General features: G+C 35.9%; 1 protein-coding gene across 2 annotated transcripts in view; it reads right to left on the reverse strand.

The window, feature by feature from the left end:
- doc2b (double C2-like domains, beta) overlaps positions 1-22,799 on the reverse strand; it is a 228,462-nt gene that overhangs the window by 182,358 nt on the left and 23,305 nt on the right. For both annotated transcript variants that reach the window (XM_079872550.1, XM_079872551.1), the window contains exon 6: positions 3,750-3,912. In XM_079872550.1, coding sequence (XP_079728676.1) covers positions 3,750-3,912 — 163 coding nt within the window. The remainder of the gene's footprint in view (positions 1-3,749; positions 3,913-22,799) is intronic.

Here is a 22,799-nt window from a genome sequence, read left to right on the forward strand (position 1 = left end):
CTGGCTTATCCACCTGGCGCGCTATTGGCGGGTTTAATCCAATCCAATTCCAGAGCCGTTACGGCTCTGTCCAATTCCTTTTAACCTCTCGACGATGCTCAATGGCTTTTTTTTTAGCAAATGAATCGCTCGAGTGGGTGTAAATACCACAAACTTTTTTTTTTTTTTTTTTTCATAACCTGCAAAAATCGCTTGATTCCATTGCTGCTTCTGCAAACCGCTGATCAACACGTTTGGTTACACATTTCCTGACTAGAGTTTTCGCGTAGCTCTGTAAAGTACGTCACCCAGATCGTTGGTCTGATTGGCTGAAGGACTATCCAATTGCGTACAGAGTCATTTGAACTCTGCCTGTTGATAACGCCTCTTGTGCAGTAGAAAATATATAGCAGACTCCCCAGACCAATGTGGAGCTTGGTCTGGTGATAGCCAGACTAACTTATATCATGCTTCATTCGGCAACAGCCTCTGATGTACTCATGCATAATAGCAGCAGATTGTATGGAGGTATTACTCTATGTTAGTCCCACCACAAGCCATTCAGACCTAGCCTAGAAATCTAGACGCACCCTAGCGGCAACAAAATGTATTTTGCAGCCAGGGTAGTCTAGCAACTCTCCGTTGACTTTCGGAGCTGGAAAAACCTAAATTGGGTCAGGCCAATCACATCGTGTATAGAGTAGGCGGGGCGGGCTTAACATAATGACAACAGAGTTGCGACGGTTCCCTGCTACTTGAAAACAAAGAAGAGTTGCTGCTGCTGGCGAACAGTCTTTCGAATCGGCTTTGGCCGCGACTCTGGAAGACTTGGAGTTAAGTTTTTATTTGAGAAAAGAACAAAGAACGGCACTTAAGTCATTCTTAAAAAAGGAAGATGTGTTCGTAGTTTTGCCGGCCAGATTCAAAAGTTGAATCTATCAACTAACGTTAGCTCCGCTGTTGGGAAAACGCTCTGGTAGGTTGAAGCGCTGTCCTATTGCGTGCAGAGTGAATTTGAAAGACAGCCGTTTATCCCGCCCCTCGGATTGAGCCGTGTCTATGGTGAGTGGCTTGCCAGGCTAATTCAGACCTCATTTATTCAATCATCCTTTAAGGATGCAATCAGAAAAGGTGTCCACCCCACAACACTAATGCACCTCATACACCTCTCACTCTAAAGCACGTGTGGATAGTACCAAGCCACATTTGTTACTCTAAGGCTGGTTTAACAAAAAAAAGGAAAACTGCATATGAATCACAGTCTAGGAACATATGAACAGATGTGCTCCTGCCAATGTAAACCATTCCATCGATACATCTTTGTAAAGCTATAAAGAAGCCCCATATGTGGAATTGATGAACGTTCCTGAACATCTTATTTGCATGTCAGAGATAATGAAATGCATGAGATACCGTGTGACTGTAAACTCTGATGGACCACAAGCTTTATTATAGGTAATAAAATGATGATATATTAGTCCTCTGTGTGTCTTTACTACGAGAGACAGCGCTTGAGGGCCGTTGGTTCATATGCTGTAGAACTGCCTAATTCTTCTGATAAGTAAGCTTATCACACACTGCAGATGGGTCCATTTAATTCATGCCATGGAGAGTTTATTTTTACATATATTTCACTTTTCATCCTCTCTTAAATGCATTTCTGCAAGGTTAAGCAGAACTGTGCCTGGAAGCTATAAAGCGTTTCAGCCTGAAATGGATGTGAGAGTGAATGTTTATTTGGAGAAGGGTTAAATGGGGTCACCTTAATATTGGCAGAGCTCATTAATAGCACCACTGGTAGAGAATGGGATGTCCCATCTAAAATGCAAAAATTACTAAGGGGTGTATTAATAAGCCAACTGACCTTTAGATCTATAGCCTCACCAGTATATTTGGATACCTGCTACAATTACCTAATTACAGACAAAATCCAGTCAAGTGTGTGTACATAATAGCAAAGTAGATCTAATGTTTTACTATTTTAAAACCAACAAACTTCTTTTTTTGTGGATTAGTTTGGTTGAAAAGAATGGCATTTATTTTTGTGTCCAAATGTTCTGAGTTCAATACTAACTATATCGTATTGTTCCAAATATAACACGTTGTTTTTTTCTTGGAAATACATCTTAAAAAATGGGGTCGTCTTATATTTGGGGGCTAGACTTTTACATGTCAATAATACACCTCCAACAATAGGGAAATATGTGTAAAACAAGTGATTCCCCAGGACTGATAAACGCAGCGGAGTCAAACAACTCTCATTAAGCAGCCACGAAATATGGTTTATCTGAGTGTAATGTTAGAACATGGCGCGCCCAAAAAGGCCGTTTTAAAAATGTTAACCGTCAAAGAAAAGCTTATGGCGTTCCTAGAAGCGTCCGCTTCAAAGAAACTGACAGGCAAGTGTGTCAGTACGTAGCCAAAAAAAAAATTTTTTAGGGGTTTCCCATAACCAGTGCCGTCATCCAGCTGAAGGCACTGGAAATCGTCAAAAAAGCTGAACTTACCCACCAGCGGGCCCATCATTTCTTATTTCGGCTATGTACTGACGCACCTGCCCGTCAATACCTTCAAAGTGGCTGCTGAATGATGAATGATTTGGCGTAAAAGATTAGCGCTTGCCCTCCAACTACAGGGAGAAACTGCTGTCTTTTCAGCGATATGTGATCGGCCTAAGGAAAAAACATTCATATCCCCTGTATCAGATAGGTAATGCAGATTAAACACCTTTGTTTTTTGACATGCCAGCATCTGTCACTATGACTGATTTCTCACCTTTATTATGTACAGTGAAATCCACTAAATGAGAACTTGATCATTTTTATGGTAGTGTTTTATGGTTTAGCGTTTAGTGTAAAAGTGTTTATTTCTGAATGTGATTGTACATTTTAGCAGCATTTACCATTCTTTAAATACAACAATTAAAAATTTAAATATGCAATATAAAACAATATTTTCAAATAAAGTATTTTCTTTAAAAGCCAAGATATGGTCCTCAAAAGGCCTTTTCAATTTTTTTTTTTAAAACGATGAGGCACTAATATTCGAAGTAGATGGGGCCGATTGTTGGAGGATTTAAAGCAGACATGTAAAGCTTTGTAATGTTATAAAAGCACATTACCATTTATTCTTCTGTTCGTTAGAATCTGTTCGTATTATTCTCATACTTTTTATGGTTACATGGTTTCATTTTCATGGCAATGAAGTTGGTGATAAAATTTGACATAATTTAGATACAACTAACACAGAAACGGTACGTGATTTCCTCACACAATAAAATCATGTTAATACTCATTATCTACATCTTGTGGCTATACTATTGAAATGGTGAGCAGTCACCTCCACTCAAAGTAACCTGACTTTTTAACTTTTTTTAAAGAAAAGGGGGGACGAGTGGAATTTATTTTTCATAATAATTAATGTTTGAAAAAAAATGCTGTTGAATGAGTTTAACTTGTATTGGACACAGTATATTCCTTTAAGTCCATGGTTTTGTTTGTTTTTTTAAATCAATATTTTGTTTTGATCTTTGCCTTTAATTTTAAGGAAAGTGAAACCAGACAAAAAAAGTAATGGGAGAAAGAGGGGGAATGGGATTTGACAGAGATCAGATTTGATCGTTACTCCATGAGCACAAGAGTCTTTTTTTATAGCCTGAGTACAAGAATTTCAGTCTTTAAAGCTCTGTGTATTCCATTTTTAGAATAGAATAGAATAGAATAGAATAGAATAGAATAGAATAGAATAGAATAGAATAATTAGCATCTAACCTTTGCTTTGAGCCCATGTGTAGCTGACTGGTGCACTCCTGGCCACTGGCAGCTGCTCTCCACTTTCTAATACTGACTTCCTGTTATCTAGAATTGAATCCTTAATGGGACGAATATGCTTCGGCAGGGTTTTGTAGAACCAGGCTCCAGAACGTTTCCACACCTTTGAAGAGCAGGGAAAGGAAAAAAAATCAAGCACAGCTCATTGTGGAGTGATTTAGAGCAGGTACTCAAAGGAACAAAGTAAACTCATGTGGCCAAAGACACAAAGTTATGACAGAATGCTCATCTGGAGAGAATCGAGCACTGCTTTTAAACTTTATCATACATTTAACACAAAACATTACAGCTGTCTGTCCAGCTAACCAGCATGCTCTCAAAATCTGTGTAATGTTTTAATGTTCAAATACTGTTATTATATTAAAATTATATTATATTATATTAAAATTATATTATATTATATTATATTATGGGAGGCACCAAAATGAAAATTCTGAGCCGAAACCAAAAATTCAGGATGCACTTGGCCGAAAACCGAAAAAGCTTCTTAAATTTTTTATTTCTTATTTTTAATGAGCTTTTTTGTACAATTGTACAATTAGACTTTTTAATGAAATTCAATCATTTTAAATTATACTGAATTAAAAAAAAATACAAGCCAATAAAATAAACCACACTTTTATTGAAAGTAACATTAAAATTGGACAGAAAATATATTAACATTAAATATCAGTACAGTTTATTATTCTTTATTCAGTTCTATGCAACAGGATCAGAATTAACAGATTTACTTTTTGACTAATTATCCAAATAATATAGAGCCATATCGCACGGCTACGAGTTTAAACAACAGTTCAATGGCACAAGTGAGTAAATAAGAAATAACAACAGATTGTCTTAAAAAAAAAAAAAAAAACTTTTGTGCAGAACTACTTCCTTCCGCCACGGAGTCAAATCTCAAATTGACAGTTTAACAGTTGAGTCCAAGCCTCAGTTACTAATACTAAAATGTCACTTTAGAACTAGTAACGAAAGAACATTCGGTCACTTCAGTGAAGCTTATTGTATTAGTAGAGTATTATTGGTGGGGGTTCAGGAGATTCTCCTTTCCATATGTAAAGCGCTTTGAGTACCCAGAAAAACACAATATAAATGTGACGATTTATTAATTATTATGAGAGAGATCGACTAAAGGACAGTTCATACCAAGAACGATCACTATAAAGATAACCATATTAGTGTCCACACCAGCGGACAATATCTAACTGCTTATTCTAAGCGTGTGCTTGTCTGTCACTTAAATGCTCGAGCTTGTTAGAGCAGGATGGATTCTGAATGGCTGTCAATATTTTAACCGTTCATCAGTTGGATAAAATCATTCTGAAAGTGATTACAATGATATTGTTTCTTTGTCGTTATCGTTGTACCTGTGGTATGGACTCTGTTATTGTTTACTATTGAGAATGTTTTTTAGAACTATATCTTTATTGTTATCTTTATAGTTATCGTCCTTGGTGTGAACAGGCCTTAAGCGAGTACATTACTTGCATCAAGCTGACATTCTTCAGGACAGGTCAATCATAATCACAAAATCAGTTTGAATGTCCACTGAGGAAAACGATTTCTTCGTCTCTTTAACCGTTAAGAGGATTTCCCATGACAACGCTAGTCAATGCATTTGTAAGTTGTGTCTTATAAGGTGTTGTTTAAAAAAAAAGAAAAGAAAAAAAATATATTTATTTTTTATATATATATATATATATTAGTGGTGGGCCGTTATCGGCGTTAACGTGCTGCGTTAACGCGAGACTCTTATCGCGCGATAAAAAAAATATCGCCGTTAATCTATTCTCAAAGTTGGGTTGGGAACTACTCTATACTACACAAGCTATGATGACGCAATCTACCCGCGGCCGCGAGGTACACCCGGCTGCAACGCATCATATTCATCGTCATCTTAAGTAAACACGGCTGAAAGTGAAAGCTGGTGAAAAAGATCCGTGCAACATCCATTATTTGGACTTGTTTCGGATTTAAGCCGTCCGACGAGCAGCAGCAAACTATAGACAGAGTGTGTGGGGTCACAGTTCGGTAAGTTAACACACGACTAATCCGTTCTACCACCTCAAATTCAAAACGAAACATGATATCACTGAATACCAGCGCGCGCGTATTATTCCCAATATATCTTAGTGGTGTAGCACATAATCTCTGTCTGCGCCCGATTTTAAGAATCGTTGTTGTGTTTCTTTTTAACTGAAAAGACATCAGTTAGACAATATTCTAATTTTAAATTTGGGGTTTCATAAGCTCCAAGCCATAATAAACATTAGACCTACTTAAGTCTCTGCAGCTAGTGTACTTAAATTTTATTTATCTGCAAAATTATGTTGTATACTTACAGTTTTGCACAATATATGTTCTCAAAACTACATACACCCTTTAAAAAAAACAAAAAACATTTAGCAGTTGTTTAGCAGGGTCTGTGTAACCTGTTCTGAAATGGATTTATTATAATATATATCGTTATCGCAAGAGGCTGCAATGTATATCACAATATGGATTTTAGGCCATATCGCCCATCCCTAATTGATAGCCTATAGTAGTTGATAATAACATAGGCCTACCTAATGTTGCCTACGGACGGTAACAGTACAGTAGTAACCTTTTAAAGTCTATGAGTAGAACAGCTTTCTCAAGCAGTTTGTGATGCATTTTGGAAACAGGAGATGAGCCCCTGGTCTAATGCGCCACCTGGCTTGAGAAACCCGTTCTCAAAGACTTACTTTTATAGTCATTATTTGGGTAGCACACATATTCTGAATGCCTTCGTCAGAATTCAAATGAGCCATTTTAATCTAGATTAAAAAAATTAATCTATGCCCACCTCTAATATATATATATATATATATATATATATATATATATATATATATATATATATATATATATATATATATATATATATATATATATATATATATATACACACACATACATATATATATCTTATTTTAAATTAACAACAATGTCCTTGTTTACAACCCTGTTTCAGTCCATTTCAATATAAAAATCTTTGCTACTGACTCACTCATAAAGACAGTGTCTGCTGCCATCTAATGGCGGAATAATGTAATTTTCACTAAAGTCAACATCACAATCACTAACGGACCCTTTCTCAAAACCACATACAGCATGTTATTTATATAAAATAATATTGAAAAAATATATATTTAAATAAATAATATAAGCCATTCTAAAAGTATTAGTTTGTACAATAGGAAATCAACACAAGCAAACAGTTCAGTCAAAAGTACTAAAGCAGAAATTATGAAACATATCCTTGCCCTTAGCCAAATCGATTTGCTCTGGAACAAGTAATAGATTAATAACAGACCATAGATTGTTCATTTGATATACCCAAAATGAAGTATACCTCATGTTTCAACACTATCTACATAAGAGCCAGCAGCAAATTCCCGAAGGACTGGCCGAGATAAATCTGTTCTCGGCAGGTACATGAGCGCTGAACTGTTTTGTTTTGAGCTATGTTATATGTTTTGTTGCGTTATATCATGTTATGTAAATAGAAATCTTAAAAAATTAAGAATAACTAATTAATAAAAAAGCATTAATTAATAAATGAAAACTGATAATATAAAAATAAAAGCTAATTCAACCTTAGATACCTTAAAAAAATGCTAAAGGCACTATTTCATTTGTACCTTTGTTCTATTTTTCTTCTACTGCAATTTTTCTGTTTATTTTATTACTCAGTGCTGTTTTGAATAATTACTTGAAAAAACTTATAGCTACGTTCAGTTATATACAAGAGAATGATGTGGAGGCTATATGGCATTGTTTTAATGTCGCTGCAACATGAATTGTTACATGTACAATATTCATTTCTGTAGTATTGAATACATGTACTGTTACCAACTACTGGAATTTTGGTCGGTCACAGCACCACGGTGACTGAGCGGAGTGGGCAGAGTATATTTGAAATCTTTCACTATCTTTCACTATATTTACTATGTTATATGGCATTTCCATTTGGTGCTTTAATGAATGTCTACTCAATATGGATGACTGGTTATGCTCATTCATGTTCATTTCATACCACAGAACCCAGCAGACAAGCAACTAACTGCAGGCCCATCATTTTCAAGGCAGTGGCACTTAATCAGGTGACACACACCAAAAACTCAAACAGTCCTTTCAAAACCCATGACCCCTCTGAAACAAACACCGCAATGCTCTAGAGGTGTTCTGAGCACATTACGGTCCAGTGCAAGTCACTCATACAGTGATATAACAGAGAGAGACTGATGCGCGGTAGACCAGGCCCTGTTGTAGCCAGGAAGACAATTAAGAAGTGATGGACAGCAGACTCTGAAATGTCAGGACTGACAACAGCTGCTGGAGTCTTGGCAAACATCAACTCCAGCTGTACCTTCTCAGTTACAACTCCATTTGCACAACCACTGGCCAGACAAAATCATGCACATCTAGCTTGCAGGGTCAATCAATCATCTAAGAATATATAGCCTTGCTTGTTTTGCACATTTTGCATTGGTCTTCACCTCTGACGGTTTTTGATGTGCGCAGCAAACATGCAAAGCAAATAAATGTTAAAGATTCTCTGAACATAGATGAAGTCTTTGTGTTTAGTGCAGAAGCCAAAGGAATGCAGGAAGCAACCGTTTTGTATTCCCCAGGGTACCAATTTGTGCTAGCCAGCAAGAGGGAAAAGTACATTTTAAACTGCTACTGCAATCAGTTCATTCACAGTGAAAAAAATAAAACAACTTAGAGTCATTTGTGAACAGTCATTTTCACAGAACTGAGTTTTATCAGAGGGAGATAACATGTAATTTAGAAAAAACTATCCACTTTGAATGACTGCAATGTCTGGTTTTTGCCCCCTTATGAGTGTATAGCCCCCTAGTTTTTAAAGTAGCCTACATAAGCAGAATAATGTCGCTATGCTATCAGTGTGTAGGCTGTTTCTGGGTGAAAAAAATTCATTGATACATTTTATACTTGGCACTAAGCAGTGTTGGGTAAGTTACTCTAAATAAGCAGTTAATTTCTAGCAACTAATTATATCTTCAACACTGTAACTGACGATTCAACAATCGAATTCGAGGGAATTCGATTGCTCCTGTCTGTCTTGCTGCTGGTCTGTGTCTGTAAGCTCCGTATAGCCTTCTGTTTTGAATCTCTATTTAATATCATTCCTTGTTGTTCTTATTTCGTAAATTTAACTTACTCATCAACATATATTAGATATTGTCTAATATTGCCTATCACATTAATCTGACATTGCTAGCTTCTATCTAAATCGTTATCGCTAGCATAAAACGGTTCCAGCTGTAGAGCCCGTGCAGCAGGGCAACTGGGTGACCATGAGACGCTGTAGTCGCGGGACAAAACACTGCTCTTCCGTTCCGATTACAGCATTAAACAGGTTCTCTCCACTCAGTAGCACAGTACATATTTAGAGCTGATTCAGCAGGGCTCAATGCTAAGGATTTTTTCTACTGACCTGGTTGGGTCAGTGGTTAAAATTTTGAAATACCAGTGAAATTAGGCTGCTGTCCCTTTAAGACCAAATGCACAGTTCAAATATACTGTTACACATGCGTTTTATTTCTTAACTGTTTACGTTCACTTAAGACATAACCAACTGTTTACACTAGGATACTCGCAAAGACGGGCATGCTGACATAATTTTGTGTGAATTTGTCAGGAGTTTGCTGATGGATGTTTGCGCACAGTAAACTTCTTGTTCTGTAATAATGTAGGGAACCACTCGTTAAACATAAATCACGTAACAGCGCAAGTTTCACTTAAATATACGATTAAGTTTTGCACGCGTCTGTGCTGCTATATAGGCATAAATGTTTAATTTGTTTACCACAATTTTACTTCGATTCATTTACTTCATAGACATCGTTCTCTGATATATCCATTCTGCTCTCTGTTTGCTCTGTTGTCTGTGTTTCTTTGTCACAAGCACCGTATTGTACGCGCTGTGGGGTTTTGGTTGTTGTACCAGAGCGTTTTACTGAGTACAAGTACACGAGCGCAGTATCATGCATCCCTACTCCAGAATTTAATTAAAGCTTAAGTCTCATGAATGATGACGAACAAGCATTCAATAAAAAAAAATAAAGCACCACCTGTGTCTAATGCATGTCTGTCACATAAACCATCACATTAAGACAAATCATTGGGTGAACTGCAGTTCAAATTCCCTGAATAGGGGGGAGAAGCAGTGAATAAGAGAGCATTTGGGAAATGTGTCGGTGTTATTTCAAGGTCAGTGAGGAGTAGAAGATGAAATACAGAAGTAACCATGTCTTTGTGAACATAAATATCTAGAGACTCATTATCTCCAGGCATATACCGCAGGGAATGAATCTCTCTTCTTCAACAAACACACACAAAGCATTCCATCATACCTTGTTCCCCTAATGTATACAATCACACACACAACAGGCTTAAACATAATGTGTCACATTTTTCATTGGAACCTCTGTTGTATTTCTATTCCCTATTTTCTCTATCACTCCATTATAATAAACTTTTACAGTTGGGAATGGAACAAACCAGATTGAAATCAATCCTATACATTTAAAAAAAAAAAAAAAAAAAACACTTATAGACCTGGTTTCACAGACAAGGTTTAGATTAAGCCTGGATTAGACTTTAGTTCAATTAGGACATTAAGTAGCATTTATAAACATGCCTTCGAAAAAAACAAAAAACATTACTGGTGTGCATATTGAAATAAAACAATGGCATTGACATTTTCAGATATGTCAGTGCAAGTTGCTATCAGTTAAAAGCGCTCAAACATGCATTATGGGGATACAGTATGTAAACCAATGACTCCCAAGTTGTGGTTAGGTTTAGGTTTAATTTGGGATAGACAGCATGAGAAAAAAATAAACAAAAAACCCTGTAGCTAACCACCTAATCATGACTAGTTAAGATAGAAATAGGCTTATTCATTTTAAATATATCTATATATTTTATGTTGGACACATATATGTTATTTCTGAGGGTCAATTACAAATAAGTGTCTAAAATGGGGGGGGGGGGGGGGACAAATCTTTCAACACATATATTTGTTTTCATATTAGATTAAAATGGTTTTGACAACTCATTTTTCACCTAAACAAACCTCATATCATTAAAATACCAAATAAACTGCTTTAAAGCAGCTTCTTGACCTTGATACACACTCATCAAGGTCTGCAGTATAAATCTAAAGAAATTCAAGATTAGATTTTTCCTTTCCACAATTTCATTTCTTAATGAGGCCTTTTGTGAATGGGTATTCAACACATTGTAATGGATTGTAATTGGATTTTTAATGCATATTTGAATTCATTAATAGATCCAGACAAAATATAATTGACCTATGAAAAATCAAGCTTACAGTAGCACCTTTAGCAGACCCTTAAACCATGCCTGCTATTTAAATGACTATTGCAGACCTCGGATGTGACAAGACAAATTGCGTTGTGACAGGAAACACATGGGCTTTTATAGGAAATATATGAAATGGTTTTGGTCACATGGCTGTGCAATGTCCATGTCTATAAGAGGAAAGCAAATTGCACTTGTCACACAACCCAATAAAGTATGGCACAGAGCTGGATCAGATCCAATCCCATTGGCTAGAATGAGGAATAGGGGTGTAGCCAGTAATATTAACCCAAACTGTAGCTCTGCAAGACATTCTGTACCACAGCAGCAGAGCTTAGGGGTGTTAAATGACTGAACATCTCAAGATGCATCTGATAAACATACCATTGCCTTTAGCAATTATAGCAAACATCAAATTTGGCAAATTTGGGATATGATGAATGAAAGGCAAATCGCTCTGAACAATTTCCTCTTGGCATTTTAATTAGTCTTGTGATAGCATCGCTAATTTGAATGGGGAGGCAGTGTCTCGTGAAATTAGTTTTTGTAGCGGGTGGGTGTGCAACCACTGGTGACCAAAAGCACCGTTTGAGCCCTGCGACCCAGGACAAATCAGCCAGAACCTCATTAGGCCACCCAGGACCAGAAAGTGTCATGTGGACAATGGCTTGTGGTGCAGAGATTTGGTGGTTGTGAATGTCAATCAAAGCTGGGTCCGGTGTATTTTACCCCAAAACATATTCAATTATATCATGTCATTCCAAACCTGCGAGATTTTCCTCCTTCCTATGGAACACGAAAGGTACATTTTTTTAAGAACATTTAGTTACTTATAATGAAAGTGAATGGAGACTGGGACTTTAAAGGAACAGTTCACCCAAAAGTTAAAATTCAGTCATCATTTATTCACCCTCATGTCATTCCAAACCCATAAGGCTTTAATTTATCTTCGAAACACAATTGAAGATTTTAATGAATCCCAAGAGATTTCTGTTCCTCCATTGAAAATCCATTCCACTAAAACTTAAGCTTAAAAAAATCCATGAAGTTATTTTAAAAGCAATCCATATAAATAAAGCCGTTTAATCCAAGTCCTCTGAAGGACATAAGCATTTTATGATGAAGAGATTCAATTTAGGGTTTTATTCACATCAAATATGGTCAACGGCAGATCAACTGTACTTGTTTGATGTGCAAAAAAACAGCAACAACTTTTCAGCATCATTGTCACATGGCCCTTCAGAAATCATTCTATGCTGATTTGGTGCTCAAGAAACATATTATCAATGTTGAAAACAGCTGTGCTACTTATTAGAGAATCCTGAAAAAAATAATCACTATTTCCACCACAACAAGTAAAACGTTCAAAAGAACAGCATTTATTTGAAATTAAAAACATTTATTATGATACAGAGATTTCTATTACACATTTGATCAAGTTAATGCCAAGAAATCTAGATATTCATACTTTGTATGGTCCAGGGGCCGTATTCACAAAGCATTTTATCTTACCACTAGGAGTACTCCTAAATCGCACTAAAAGATTTTAGCTAGGAGTTTTCTCTTACAAGTTATTCACAACGCCCTTCAGACCTACTCTTAGTAAAGAAAAATGACAACTCCTAAACTAAGAGTGAGTCTTCGTTGCTATGGATGACGTCATTACTCATGCACCACTTTGATTGGCTGATGATTGTAACGCGGGAATGATTCAAACACCTCCCCTACGATGATGAGTGACAGGTGACAGGTCTGAGAATGCGTGCGCTACACAAGTGGTGCGAAGGACGGAAGATGATGAATAACTGAATAAATAGCCTAAATGAATAAAGAGAGTAAGGCAAAACAAATAGCCTAGTAGCCTAATGAAACATATGGATTGATGCAATATCTTTGCAACATTATTGAATTAATCTGTCACTACCGGTATATGCCTCTGCCTACATTTGCAAAGAGAAGAACATTTTAATTTGATTCACAATGAAACGTTACAAATAGTTTACATGCAATGAGTAGCCTAGTTTTGGTTGTTGTTGGTGGCGTTATTGCATCCCTAGTTATGCCTACAATGCAAAATTGTTCCCTCGCGATTGGAAGCTCCTGTAGCCGCCGCATACGCATTTCAAAACATTGCAACGTGAAATGCCACATAAAGCGGTTTGTGAATAGGTCTTAGTGAGTTAGGAGTCCTCTCGACTTCTTTTAAGCTGTCCCAGACTTAGGTGCTACTTTTAGGGCTAAAATGCTTCGTGAATTACTCTTAGCCAAAAAAATTAGGAGTCCTAAAGTTACGAGTGACACGCCCATTATTTTTAGGAGTTGCTCCTAAATTCGCCAGTTAGGAGCTACTTTTAGCTCTTTTGAATACGGCCCCAGATTTTCAATAAATATCATGCACATTTCATCATGTTCCTGAAACGCAAGCACGAAGACTTGGAATAAAGGATGATACTTGTGATCCTTTTATGATTTTATTTTTGTCAGCAAAGACCTCCTGCATTTACTTTCTTTATGGAAAAGAGTGGCCAGGACAGTCTTCTGAAATGCAGCATTTTGTGTTGCACGAACTGTAAGAATAAAAGTCATACAGGTTTGGAATAACATGAGGGTGGGTAAATATGAACAGAATTTTCAATTTTCGCCAAAAGACATGCGTTTTAAAACTCAAAGCACCAGCACTTTTCCCATTTTCCCTCTAACAGAGATTCAGTATCCTTCAGGAATAAACCAGTTCTGTGCCCAAGCTTTGAGTATCAGAGCAACAGCATGAAAGGGAGTGTATAACAAAAAAAAAGTGTGACACTGTTTATGCCTCAGGCCCAGCTCTCCTGTGTCCACATCATAAGGTGTAAGAGCTCATGCTCAAGCTGATAAAGCATTCTGCTGCGACCACCGCTTGACTGACAGCATCCTTAAGCCTTTCGTTAGTTTAGTTTCACCAAGAATATAGTTAACAAGGAGTTTCCAAAAGGTCAAACAAATTCTCAAACAGTTCACTTCTCTAAAAATACAGTCACTCCTCATTATAATCGCTAAAATGGGTTCTTGACGTACATTGTTCAGCAGCGTAATTTGGAGTAATGAATCATTTAATTGAATTCTTTTATAGTTAATTACAATGACTTTTGTTCAATGAATTACAACTTTCATTATTCACATTGTGTGATTTCTGAAACAAGTTTTGATTATAAACAAACAAAGCCCAAAATTATTCCATTCTGAAATAAAATTATTGAGAAGAATAATTGTGTATTAGTCATGAGCATGGCATTATTGGGTTATTTCCGTAATAGCAGGTTGCATGCCACCATGCAGATCATGAATGAAGGCAATTACTGAATTAATGATTTGTAAGACTTCATTACAACACAGAGTAATTCTGCAACCTGTCAAATGGCAACAATAGGTACGATTACAGACACAGTGGCATGTGGATTTAGGATTATTTGATGAAAAGAAAGTTATCTGAACCAAAAATCTTTGGTAACGTTACAAAAATAAGCAATATTTATACTAACAGATAAAATGAATTCATTGGGATTAATCCATAGGGAAAAATAAATAAATAAATAAATAAATAAATAAATAAATAAATAAATAAAAAAAGTTTACAGCACCTTGAATTCAATCTAAGTGACTTCTGGCATCTGCCAAATGCAAGAATGTATATGATTTTTTGGTATCGCCTCCCAATGGCCAGTAAATATACATTTAGTAGTATTATACACAAAATACAGATTTACTAAATGTATATTTACTGGCCATTGGGAGGCGATACCAAAAAATCATATACATTCTTGCATTTGGCAGATGCCAGAAGTCACTTAAACTGAATTCAAGGTGCTGTAAACTTTTTACCACTTCCCTAGGAATCGTACCCACGACCTAGATGTTGTTAGTGCCATGCTCTACTCTTTGAGCTAGAGGGAAGCATCTAATTTTGAACCTTACAAATTAAAAAGACAGTATATCTGGCATGGGTGAGGACATCTGACAATATAGCATCAAAACCAGGGCAGGATAGCATACATATATTAGGGCTGTCAAGCGATTAATTAATAACATTATTAATTAATGAATTAATCACACATTAAATTTGACTGAGAATTTACTCCCAAAAGATAATTTAAAGTCATTACTGAGTTAAATGAGAAAAGCATCAAATAGACATGACAAAAAGTAGCTTTAGAAAAACAGAGAATTCTAACATAGAATTAATTACACACACTTTCAGGCGAAAGTAATGTAATGACGACAATTTAAATTTTTCGGTGAACTACAGCTTTAATGTTTTTTTTTATAAAAATGAAATAATTTTTTAATGAAATGATACTCTAAATAAGACACTAAAACTGCCAGTAGGTGGTGTTAAATGTCTAAATGAGTAAGTCATTGAGTAATTCATTCATTTGAGTCATTCAAACGGCTGATTCATTCAGGAATGAAGAACATGGATCTTTATGAATGGGCCACTGAATTATTTGCTCAAAACACGGATTTATTCAGAAAACACCGCTGTGAGTTGCTCGGAGACGCACAACAGTTCTGCCCTGGCTTTATATGTAATATTTTCATTAGCAAAACGGAGCAAAAGCAGACAATATTGTGTATAAATATAACACAGTATTACCTTATTTATTGAACTGATGTATAAAATCAATATCACATTTGCACTTGTGCCGTTCGGGACAAAAATATGACTTGTGTGATACTGCGCTCGTTACTCTTGTGATATTGCTTAACTATATTATGATATAAATAAGACAAAAATTATATATAAAATATGCTAGCCTGCCCTGCATTCAATGCTGTATTGACAGATGTCCTCACCCAGGGCATTCACATATTTTGTACAATCCAATACTTCAGCAGAGACTGTAAAAATAAGTGAACTCTGACAAATCTGCTCAGCACTTCTCCAACTGTCAGTCCCTCTTTCTCTGGCACTGACTAATCAAATGAGCTAAACTGTTTGTTTCACTGGCATGAAGGATCCAGCCTCTGGGCAGTCTTTGTTCCCTGGAGACTAGAGCAGATCAATCCAATCCCACACTCAGTATAGATTTAGACAGCAGGACATTTCAGGGCCTATCCTATCCGTTACCTAACAAGCCTATTAATTTGCATGAGCACTTTCTGCACTTGGCACTGGCAGCATTATGACTCTAACCGAAGTGATATTTCTCATCATATTGGACTACGTGCCAAGCAGAATTATTGGCTTTGGATCATATTGGTTGCAATTTGTTCTCCATTTCAGCACAGAATATTACAGCAAGTTTAGAGCAGACGTTGTGGCTGATACAGGACTGCACTAATCTCTGCAAAGCAGATCCTTCTGGCTTAAAATAAAAAAGTGAAGTATTTAGAGTGGAACAGGGCTGAATTTATATCTGAAGGCCTGGCAAAGAGATGGAGCAAATTGTCAAGTTTCTATAATGGTAGAAATTTACAAATGTTTCAGCAAAATGATAGCCTGGAAAAATCCAGACCTAAATCTGAAAGATTAATGGTCTGGCATCGAGTAATGAAAATCGGCCAGCTCGAGGGGCGGCACCAAGCATGCATTTGAAAATCTCACTGCACGCAATTGGATAACACTACGACCAATCACAACAAGCCCCATATGCTAAGCTACCAGCAGAGCTAACTGGTAGATTAGACTCTTGCCGTATCCGGTCGGCAAAACAGCATAAACGCCCTTCTTGCAAAGGAACGATTCGAGCGCCGTCTTCTGTTCCTCTTTTAGATAAAAAGCCAAGTCTAACTCGTTCATTGTAGCGGCCAAAGCCGTTTGAAACAACTGGTGTTCATCTATAGCCATCTTGCAATGTTTACCAATGACTTCAACGTCACAGAGCTGTCGTCATCTCGCCTCTGGCCCGCCTATATCAGATAACCATATGTGATTGGTGCAGCTCGGATACAAGGGCATATTTAATGAGCATCATTACTCGACGCCAGAGTAACTCGCTGAGAAAATTCACCATGTGCTCTCGCGAGAACTCTGGATTTCCAGGGTAGCAAACTTATTCAACAAACAAACACTTTCCCATGACACACTGGCTCTTTGAATCTGTGATAAGTGATGTAGCACAGTTATCTTTTGTGCTTAGAAGTACATTATAGCATTTCTAGATTCATCAGATAATAATTTGCACTGCTTTAGCATCTCAACGTCCATCCAGTGAATTAAAGGGATAGTTCACCCAAAAATGAAAATTCTGTCATTTACTCACCCTTAAGTTATTCCATACTATGGAAGTCAATGGGGTCCATCAACTGTTTGGTTACCCATATTCTTCAAAATATCTTCTTTTGTGTTCAGCAGAATAAATTAATTAATTAATAGAGGTTTGGAACTTAAGTACATAAGTAAGTAAATGATGACATTATTTTCATTTTTGGATGAACTATGAACTTTATCAAAGGAATACAAATACGTAGTTGAAATAAAATTCCTTAAAAGGATCACTCAAATACTATCAACTCAGTCGCTTGCCATTTCAAACCTATATGACTTACTAAATGTTGTGTCAATGATATGATGCTCATTTTATCAAAACTCAAGTCAATCCTGCATGACTTGAGGAAACTATATCATAGAGAGAAAGCCTGCGGACCATTAGTTAAAGTTTATAAAATGCCATGTGGTGTAACTCCCCAAAAATCTTATATTTATAAGAAATCATTAAAAAGTGTTTAAAAGGTATAATTTGTTTAAAATGTAAGAAACTTTTTTAAAATAATGATTAAGGCGTGTAGTGTTATTTTAGTATCAAATACTTTTATAGTTTTATTTGGTCATTTTTATTTGATGTTTTTCTATTTGTCTTGTAGTTTTTATTAATTTTTATTTCTGTTTTAATTTGTTATTTTAGTACATCAAGTTAAACTAAATGAAAATGAGACATGTTGCCTTGGCAACTAGCTGAAATAAAAAAATATATAAAACATTTAAACTTATTTTATTTCAGTTAACATTTATTTCATTTAAAGTAACAAAAGTTTTTTAATGGTTTAGCTTCTGTTAACTATGAAACACTCATGTATTCAAGGTGTAAAGAATGGCTTGGAGGGAGCATGAAGAATTATTAACACACATGAATTGGCACCTCTGAGTCCAGACCTTAAATTCATTGAAAGTCTTTGGGATGTGCTGGAGGAGACTTTACAGAGTTGCATTGTTAATACAAGATCTTGACCAAAAACTGATGCACCTCTTGATGGAAATAAATGTTGTGATGTTATTTCCATCAAGAGGAGCCGGATTAATCTTGACATCGTCATCCTGGAATATGGTCATGACGTGTCTTCCTACTTGGCTGTTTAAGAAATGAAAAGCTACACTCTCCATCAATTACGGTTAGAGGAACTGTTACCAAACAAAAAACATGCTAGAATCTTAAGCATTTTGCTTAAGCTGTAAGCTTTATGCTGTAAGCATTTATGCATGTACTTATGACGGTATTTTTTAATGTGGATTGCTTTTTAAACGATTGTAAATGTTGCTTTCACATTTTGCATCTTGGAGCATACTGTGAATCTCTCTCCTGTGTTGGTAAGCCATTTCCTGTTGATGAAAACGCTTCTCAAACAGAGCTGACTTGTAGTTCAGCCTCCTGGGACAGTATCAGCGGGGCTCGAGCCATCTGTGTTTATTGTGGCTGCGCGTTTAACCTGAGAGGGCAGGGGTAACACTGACGCTCTCTGATAAAAACCACAGGTCCTGGGAAGAGAGCAAGAAGTAATCTGATAGCAGCACAGGCCAAACGGATGGATGCAGAATTGATGCGGGGGATTGCTCTGTGGTCCTTGTGCTTTCCCGGTGAGACGAAAGATTAAACTAGCATTAATTCCCTTAAAAATCAGCTAAAGTCCATCCACGTTTTTGTTTTAATGCATCTTGTGTTTTTATAAGCATAAAATCAGCATGTTCTGACAAAAGAAATGTTTATTACAGGTTAGTGAGTCAAATTTGCCAATGGATTACTTATAGTAATCTTTACCTATTATGCTAGTAGAAACTATGCTAACATTAACAAGATAACAATGTTAACTCAACTCAATGAACCTTTGAAATTTAGTGTCTATACACAAGGGTATAAGACATGGGCAGCCATAGTGATTGAATGACAGTGTCAAGTATTCAAGTGTTCATGTCTGCCTCCCTGAATTAACATCTGTACTACACACTGATGCCCGATCTGTACATGAGTATAAATACGGTTTGGCAACACCAATCTTTCAATGAACTCTCTGTAAACTTTCTGCTTCATGACCAGGCAAAAAAAAAAGTAAAACTATGCCTATATTCAATTTCTTGCCAATACCAATAAGCATTTTCATGTTATGGTCCCTGTAAAGATAAAACACTACAAACTAAAATCAATCATGTATCAACATTATAATGTACAAGATGAAAAATGAATGGAACCAATATGTTGCGAATCCATAACACAATGTCTAGATTTATTCATGATTATAGATATTTAAAACAATAGTGTATATCATAAAATAAACTGTAATTGTTCAATTGTGGTAGAATTATTATAAGATTCATCAAGAATACTACCATTCAAAAGTTATAGATCAGTACATTTTTTTCAAAAGGTATATTTCTATTCAGCAAAGATGCATAAATTGATCACAAGTAACAGTAAAGACATCTACACACTGTTACAATTTTTTTTTATTTCAAATGAATTCAGTTTTAAAAAACTCTGAAAAATATGTACCACGGTTTTAACTAAATATTAAGCAGCACAACCGTTTTCAACATACAAAATGTTTTTGAGCACCAAATCAGCATATTAGAATGATTTCTGAAGGATCATGTGACACTGAAGATGTCATTTGTAATGATACTGAAAATTCTGCTTTGCAGAATCAATCAATTATATTTTTGGAATATTTGCAGATAGAAAACACCTATTTTAAATTGTAACATTATTTCACAATATTACTGTTTTTACTGCATTTATGATCAAATATACGCAGCCTAAGTGAGACTTTTAAAAAACTTTTTTTTTTAAATCTTAGAGCCCAAACTTTTAAACAGTAGTGCATGTTCAACTTGAATCAGGATCCTTCCAGTGCCTCTAAACACTCCCATCACAAATTCAGAAACTTCCCCTATCCGTGATGTGTAACAGAAGGCTTTTCAGAGTACCATGAACCAAAGTGAAACCTTAAGGCTAACAAGTGATCTTCTAAGCCTATCACTGTCCAACTCTTTCTTTACCCATCGTTCACTGCTCAATATTACCTGCTGGGCTCTAAATACAGAGGGGTGATGAAGGAGCGTCTGACAGCACATATCTGTGGCTAACTGCGCTCTGATGTGCTGTGATTAGCGCTGAAGGTTAGTGTGTTTGAGCGGGATGTGACCGGAGATGGGGTCACTGAAGCTGAGCTCTGTGCTGGAGGGCAATGTGTTATTTCTGTGACATGGGTAATGAGGACGAGGTGCATGTCAATATAGAGTTCTTTTTGAGGTAAATGGGAAATGCTGAATTTCTAACTGAATATTTCTTCCTTTATCCTGTACATTATTTCTTCAATATTTTTAAGCTTTATGCAGGCCTTATATTGAATGAAACTATTGACTAAGTGACAGCGCAGCGGGAAAGCGACAAATCCTATCAAACCCCAAACATACATTTCATTACTTCTTAAATGGATCTTTCTTTGACCTTTTCAGAATCTAATGGAAACATACATGGGGAGCATCAGATCAGTTGGCCTTCTTACAAATGAAACAGCAAGTAACTTTCTTATTCTGTTCTTATTTGCAGTAGAAAATAATATGACTATAATTTGCAAGGTGTCCATGCAAAACTGGTTTCAAGGACACTACTACATGGATACTGAGGTGTTCTGAGTGATTTGTTCATGTTGCTATGTGGTTGCCAGGGTGTTCTGGGTCATTGCTTGGGCATTGCTACATGGCTGCTTACTGGTCAATCCCAAGTCTCTATTCTGCTCTCCAGATAACGCTCACTCAATTTAAAGTCTATGAGATTTTTTTTAGTTGTCTAGTTGGGAAAGAAATAGTCAAGTTAGTTTATTTATTTGTAGAGCACAAGATTAACACAACCATAGTTGATCCAAAGTGCTTTACAATACAATAAAAATAAATAAAAATTCAAGAGAGAAAACCTGTATATATACACACACATACATACACTTTTCTCAACAAGCCACATGATTTCAAATGTCATACATGTCCATAGCACTAATGGAATGAGCAACGAATTTCTTTTTTTTGGACCACAATGTTTTTGGAGGGCCGAAATCACTGACTGAACCAGTGACTTTCTTTAGCAGTTCTCCAGACTGTGTTAGCACCTAACTTCACACATAATGTAGATAAGCTACAACAAATAAACATGTCACCTGTGTGGACACTAGTACTGGCTTGATATTATTAATTTCTTGATTTTAAAATGTTCCTATAATACCATTTTAAAGGTTCCTAATTTTGATCTCCTGAATTAAGTTTACATGCATCCAAGGTCAAAAAATTATTTCTCTCATAATATACTTTGCAGCATCCCCTCTTTTCTCACAATGTCTGAAACAGTTTGATAAAAGATTTGGTCTCTCTAAACACCTCCTTTCAAAGAGCCTACTCTGCTCTGATTGGTCAGATGGCCCGGTCTGTTGTGATTGGTCTACTGCTTACTGCGCGTGTCAGAAACAAAACGCCTATTACCATATCTAAATTTCATCTTCTTATGCATCCCTCAGCACTTGAATACACAGTGATACGAACAGTAACGATGGTTCATTTTGATTAGAAACAGTCTCAGGTTTCAAAAGGTCATTCCTATCACAAAATTCAAACAATAAATAACCGTTTGACGGTCTTTAATGTGACATGACACTGTAGCCGCCTCAGTTCAAGCATGAACTGATCATCTCTTACACTTTACCACTTGTAAAAGCACAAAATAAACATAAAAGAATATCAGAAGATATATTTTTAGAAAAAGTACGAAATGTATAAATGTCTCATGTAAGCAGGTTTACAGAACGTGCATGAGTCCACGTTACAATTTAGAGTGATCTGTTATCAGAGGTAACTGTCTAAGTTATGCATTTCAGAAATGTGCAAATACAAAGTCACAGTTAGCTAAAAATGTATTAAATTTAAACAAAGTAATAATTTAAGGCAGAAACAATGAGCTCAATGAAGTAATAAATACTGATTGTCATAATTATTTGTTAACGAACAAGTTTCAAGTTTCAACCATGAATAGACAGAAAAAGAAAAAAAAAAACTCTTGAGAGGAGAATGTGCAAAACATATGCAAGTAATATATGTAATATAGTACACATTCATTATATTTTACTTAACCTGTTAGTGATGTCTATTATTTTAAAGAATGTTTGAATAAATCTTTTACAAAAACAAGTTATTACAGCCACTAATTAAATGTTGTATTTCATCAACCAATTAGAGTAGGAACATCATTATATCATCAATACGTTTATATATATAAACTTCCTTATGAGTAATGTAAATGTTTGTCAAGAACTATTGTTTTGTTGATTTAATAAGTTTGATTAATTAATTGATTACAATTTATTATCAGCTAAACAAAA

The sequence above is a fragment of the Squalius cephalus genome, assembly GCF_949319135.1.
Source record: "Squalius cephalus genome assembly, chromosome: 5".
Classification (NCBI taxonomy): domain Eukaryota; kingdom Metazoa; phylum Chordata; class Actinopteri; order Cypriniformes; family Leuciscidae; genus Squalius; species Squalius cephalus.